The 6,218-nt window shown below is 40.3% G+C and overlaps 1 protein-coding gene across 1 annotated transcript in view; it reads left to right on the forward strand.

Annotated features, from left to right (window-relative positions):
* ZNF516 (zinc finger protein 516) overlaps positions 1 to 4,341 on the forward strand; it is a 56,255-nt gene extending 51,914 nt beyond the window's left edge. Inside the window, exon 5 of the mRNA XM_062500698.1 lies at positions 4,279 to 4,341. Coding sequence (XP_062356682.1) covers positions 4,279 to 4,341 — 63 coding nt within the window. The remainder of the gene's footprint in view (positions 1 to 4,278) is intronic.
* The last annotated feature ends 1,877 nt before the right edge of the window (positions 4,342 to 6,218 follow it).

Consider the following 6,218-nt stretch of genomic DNA (forward strand, 5'->3'; position numbering starts at 1 on the left):
TTTTTTGATGTCAAGTGGAAATGATTCACTTTACATAATGTTTCCACCTCACAGGTAAGATATCTTCCCCTGAGTAGTCTGCTAAAGAGTAAAAATATTAACATTAGTATTTCACGGTTCCCCCATTCCCTTCTCTAGTCAGCCAGAAGATCATCTCTAAAGGTTGCCTTTAGGAAACAATGTTAGGCAGGGCTTTTAAAATCCCCCTGCACGGTAGCTTACAACAGTGCTACATTGAATAGCAGTTTTATCACAGAATAATTCTAATTCTGCATGTTAAAAATAGGCTCTACAGCCAGGCTTTTTCAAGAATGAACCAGCTAAATCTATATTTAGGTGTCTAAATAAGAACCTTGTTTTAGGGTAGTGAACCACCAACAGGAGGTGCAGGTGTTTAGCATCCCTGAAAAGGAGGTCACCTATAGGAGTGTGTAAAAAAGATCAAACACACAGAGTTCTGCTGCTGTTAGCACTGGGCTGTGTTTCACGCTTTGTTATCAGCACCAATGAAATACAAATAAAATGGGGGAAATAAGATGTTCATTCATAACATTATTTACTGTGGTTTCTTATTTCTACCTGAATGCTTTAGAAAGAAACCTAACAAAATGACATTTTTGCATAAAATTAATTTCCCATGAAGTTAGGAATATTTCCTACTCTTTATCTAAAGGACAAAAAATGCTCATTACATACTCCAAGTCAATACAATCTGTGCTAAGTCATGTACATTCTCTTGAAAAGCTGCCATACTAAACATACTGAATATTCTGAATATTTTTATAAATGCTAAATATCCCAGTATATACATAATTAAACTTCCTTATCCACACTGAATATGCATCTTAATTTGGAATACTCTTAAGCAACATCCAGAGACATGATTTAGCAGGCATGAATTCGGGGAGCAAACTCCAGTTGCAAATACATGGCAAGACAAAAGCTGGCTCCTCTTCAGAAGGGGCCCTGCAAGCATGTATGTCTCAAAGCAAGGCTCACCTAAAATGTGGGGTCATTTCAGAGGCACTGCCTGATGCTGCAGCCAGAAGTCCAATTCCCAGTGGTGCAGGAGTCAGTCTGGAGCCTGCTTTTTCACAGTGGTGACAGCAGTGGTAGCAGTTTCTAATGTGCACACTCTGTGCGTTTGACTTCTCCTTCTGTGTTTTTAAAGTCGTATAACAACTTGGCCCACTTTAGGAATGTAGTTTATGCTCTGCCAGTGTCAATCAATACACTCTAAAGATTTTAAGGGACAAGAAATGGGGTGTTCAAAAGGGCATGATTTCCTGGTTAGCAGTGAGGGAGAGCTCTGTCTAATTGAGTGTATATGTACATGAACCATATTTGCAGCACTGGAGCCAGAGACACCAAGTTGTCCATCTGCTGTGTGAGTGAAACAAGGAAAATCCCCAAAACTCTTAACCTTTGTCCTCTCCAGAAAAACAGCCTTTTATTTACAGAAAATCAATTAGAAGCTGCATTCCAGGGACAAAACCTGAACTGTTGGTATCCTGAATTCTCTGGCTGAAGCTTTCCCCATGCCAGAAGGCAGTAATTGGCCTTTTTTGTGAAACAGCCCTGGACACCACAGTTTTTGGGCCCTGTTCACTGAAGAGACAGGTGTGCAGTAGGTAATGTACCTACTGTGTGACCCTTCATTAAGGAGTCCATAAACCTTTATTTTCTCCACTATAAGTATTTAAAAATATTTCTTGCAGCATTCAGTACTTGAAATAGCATAAATGTGAATAGCCCGAACCTGGGGATAGCAAGTTTGGAAAGAACCATCAAGAAAAGACTATATACATGTCTCTATGTGTGTGTTGTAAAGGAGCTAGGGGGAAAAGCTGGGGACATACGTTACCTGTAATGTTTTTATAGTCCAGCAACACTATAGCTCTGCTTGTCCTAAAGCAACTTTACAGAGAAGGGGAGCAGACAAAAAAAAAACATAACCCAGATTAAAAAGTTACTTAAACTGTTGGTTTTTGAGTTTGGCTGGTTTGGGTTTTCTTGCACTCAAAATTCTAGTACTGCCTGTTAGAAGACCTGTTTATGACATTTGTTCATGTGAAACGCCTTGCCCCAGTTCCTTGCAGAGTTTTTTCCAAAGATCATGATTAATAGTTCAGTCTTCATTATTGCAAATGTTATTTTTAAATAGTTATTCTGAGAACAAGAATTCCATTAATCAAAATAATAGATAATGAACAAATAAATGGCAACCTAATTTGTCTCGTTCATACATATGGAGATTATAATGCAAACAATCAAGGAACCGTGGAGGCTGCTGTACTGGCATCTGTACTGTACAATACGCATGTACTGTATGTCTGTTACTTTATGAACATTAGAGACAGGATTAGGAGCTGTACTTTGTCCCAACACTTGTCCCTTGCTAGTAAACTGCAGTGGTATCTGTGCTCCTTGCAATTTATGTCAATATCATGCAGTGATCTGTCTCCAGCATATTAACATGTGCACAAACTGGGTTTTTTCTGTTAACTGGGGAAAAGCCCTGGAAGTTGCTATGAGAGCAGCTTTTGGCTTGGAGACTGTAGGTTTCACGTAAAGATCTGCTGCTTTTCTCTGAAAGTGAAGAAAGCCTGCTTTTTAAAATGGAAAACATTTTTATTTCGGGAAGAATTCAATCCAGCTCTATATATCAGCTGGTTCAAAATCCAACCATACCTTTGGATGGTGTGAGTACAGGAGGATGAGCCCCTGGGTGGGTTTTGGCATACGTGAAGCTTAGGTCCTGTTTGCCAGTGAAACAGGGAGCACAGCTGTGCCTGAAAGGGGCCCAGCCAGCCACCACCTTCAGCCCCTCTGCTCTGTCCTTGCAGGTGTGGAGAGGATGGATTGTCCTTCTCCTGGATCCCTTGTGGTGTGCAGTCCATGACATGCAGGGCACACCTTCACCACCTCGTAGGCCGTCCATCCCAAAAGAGTGCCCCTAATTACACCCCTTTTTCAGTTCCCACCCAGAGAAAGTGGGGCAAGGTGCCTGCCCTCCCCTCCCCTCTTCCCCTCTCCTCCCCTTCCCTCCCTCCTCCCCAGCCCCGCAAAGCTCTGCCGTGCTCCCCCGTGTACATGGAGCTGGTTGGATACGAAGCGTTCCAGTGATGAATGCCTCCTCCTGGAATTGTGGCTGTGTCTCTCAGGCATGATGCAGCCGTGCAAAAATGTAAAGCATCTTTCTTAGTTTACTGCGGGAAATTCAGCATCCAACTAAGGAAGTTTTATCACATCTCTCATTCAGTTACTGTTTCCTACATTTCAAATATACTGCAGTCTGTACAGCAGCTTTTTTTTTCTTTAATTTTGTTGCAAATCTTTCCGACTTAAAACCAAACTTTGACTGGTAAATGTCATGAATCTTGGGCCGGGTTTAATTAGGAATTTTCTAAATCTATTAACAAAAGAGATGCACTTAATACATTATGTCAACCAGAGCTGGTTTTTCTTTAGCTATTTCGAGGGCTGCCATAGGCACAGCTTGAAACTTGCTTGGATTTTACATGGGTGCCGTATTTTATGTTGCATTAATTTAAAATGGTCTGTTTCACTTCATCAAGACTTTAGCTTAAGGATAATGCATTTATGTAAGATTAATCTTGCCATGTTGTTTCAGGATCAGGATTGTAAACTGCATTGTTCCGACAGTGATGTTCTAAATGTCATTTTAAAGCTTTTCTTGGGAGCTGCAGGCTCCCACTTATTCATGATGTTATCTTTAATTTCACTTGATTTTAGAATATCCCTGCTATTTTTTTTTCAACGTGGTAATTATTCATGAAAATTGTCTAAGAAAATAAAAGGAAGATGACAAGGGGGGAAAAAAGCCGCCTTAGCATTTGACAGACCTGCACAAGAATTCAGTTTTTCTTCATTTAGCTGCCTCTGTGACCTCAAACTTCAGCCTTTTTAAAGCACTGATCTAGTTGTGAATCCCTTTTGGCTAGCACGTAATTTCCACTTTTTGGAGGCCTCTTCTTTCCCTCCTTCTCTGAACTGCTCCACCAGATCCTGTTACTTCTTGGTCTAGTCCATTAGGGACTTTATATGGGCCTGACACTCTTTGCTCTTGGTGGAGATGCTTAAAAAAAAAAAAAAACAAAAAACAAAAAACCAACCCCAAAGTGTTCTTACGTGGTGGGTCAAGATGAATGTACATGATGCTAATAAAGGGTAACGAATGCCGGCAGAACTCGCTGGAGGGTCATGCCTGGGAGCGGGGGTGAGAATGAGCTTTTCCCCATGTTGTCCTTCTTGCAGGGGAGAGACCACGGCGGCACGGAGGTCACAACCCACACGCTGCATCTCCGGAAGGGAACCTAGATCCCGGGCGGAGCAGCCCCAGCGCTCCAGAGCATCCATCCCCCTGCCAGCCATCTCCACACCCAGAGCTGCTGTGCACCACAGGCTGGGAGCAGTGCTCTGCCAGGAGGGGGGTGCCTCCGTGCTGTTAATCATCTTAAAATAAATGAAGATGCTACACAAGATATATATAAATTGATGTACTAATCAGTCCCATGGTTCCTTATTTCCTTTGTAATAAACAGTGGAGTTGGCAAGCGCTGTGGCGGCACAAGGCATCTATATTAATCAAGAGAAGTTTGAGACACTGGAAAAATTAAACTTTATGTGATTTGGACAGCATGAAGAAGTTAAGCACTGTAACAAAAACCTCCCTGATGCTCACAATGACTATTTGATGCATTTGAAAAACAGCAGTGGATTCGAGGGCTGGAGAAGTATTAATTAATGAAACTGCCATTGCCTGTCATGCTGAAAAGCAAATTAAAAAAAAAAAAAAAGCAACAGAGAGAGGAAGAAAGGGGGGGGTTTAGGGAAAAGGTGGCATTTGGTGCTAAGAAAGCAATGCTTGATGAAGGATTAAAGGGACTAAAGAGAAAGACCGTCGTTCTGCAATGGTTTGTTTCATTACAGTTTGGGGACCACTTGCATTTCTAGTGCTCTTGCTCTTGACTGTGCACCATTAATAGTATGTGAATATGGAAATTGAAACACTTCCAGAGAAAAGCTTCTATTATGCTTTGGAAAAGAAAAGCTAGTTGAACACTAAGAAAAAAACCAGGCTTCTGTGTTTTACTCTCAGGACCTTTTTTTGTAACAGGGCTACTTTCTTCGACCTGGTCACAAAGGAAGTCTTCACTTAATGAAAAACAAAAAGGAAAAAATACAGCATTCAGCTGTCTTAACACTGCTGATCTGTCTGTTTAGAAGAGAAAAGGTGTCACTGAAGGGATTCGGGGAGCCCTGGGGCCACAAGGTGCTCTCTCCTCCTGCATTTGGTTCAACAGACCAGCTGCCACTCCTCCTTGGACCTGCTGACGTTCTGGAAAGACGAGGAACTTCTTTTGTGGTGGCAGGTTAATGTTCATATAAATGTGTCATGTCTTGTACTTGGTGATCACTGGTGGTGTTGGAAAAAAAAAAGAAAAAAAAGGCTTTATATACCTCTTCTACAGTAACTCTTTAACTGCAAGTTTTCAAGGTGGGGTTGTGGCACATAACAGGTTGTTAAACCATGCAGTGTAAGCAATTAAAAATGTATTCCACAGATATAAATATTTTCTTTTCTTATTGCTGTGACACTATGTGTGATGGTAATATTTCTGAAAGTTTCAGATTTTGCACATATAATTTTATGCATTATCAAAAGTTACTGCTGCCTTGAAAGAAAATGTTCTGTGAAAATTTTTGCAAAAGCTTTACTAGTTTTTTTTTTTTAAATTGTAACATTTTGTAAAGGCAGGAAATGGAGTTAAAAACAACTAGCATGCTAAATATATTTTTCAAAAAAGCAATAATTTTACATGTACAGAAATGATGCTAACCTTTAATACAGGTGAGACCACAGTTTACTTAGTACAGTAATGGAATAGTGCTGTTTTTGTAGAAATGGGCTTCTGACAAAAGGTTTGTTTAAAAAGAAAAGGCAGGAAAAACCTTAAAATGTGATCTTTCTGTTCTAACAGTTCTGTTCTAACAGGTGGGTAGGGGGGGTTGCTTTTTTTAAAAAAAATCTAGTCAGTAATTTGGGCTGGATAGTATTTGTTACTCATTTTAAATTACTTGACAGGTTTTGTTACTTTGCAACACTTGCAACAATGCAAATTAACTTTCTTACTTATTTTTTTTAAACTAGATTTTCCTTATGCTATTACACGAGATGTAAACCAGAATTCTCT

The sequence above is a fragment of the Cinclus cinclus genome, chromosome 1 (assembly GCF_963662255.1).
Source record: "Cinclus cinclus chromosome 1, bCinCin1.1, whole genome shotgun sequence".
NCBI lineage: Eukaryota > Metazoa > Chordata > Aves > Passeriformes > Cinclidae > Cinclus > Cinclus cinclus.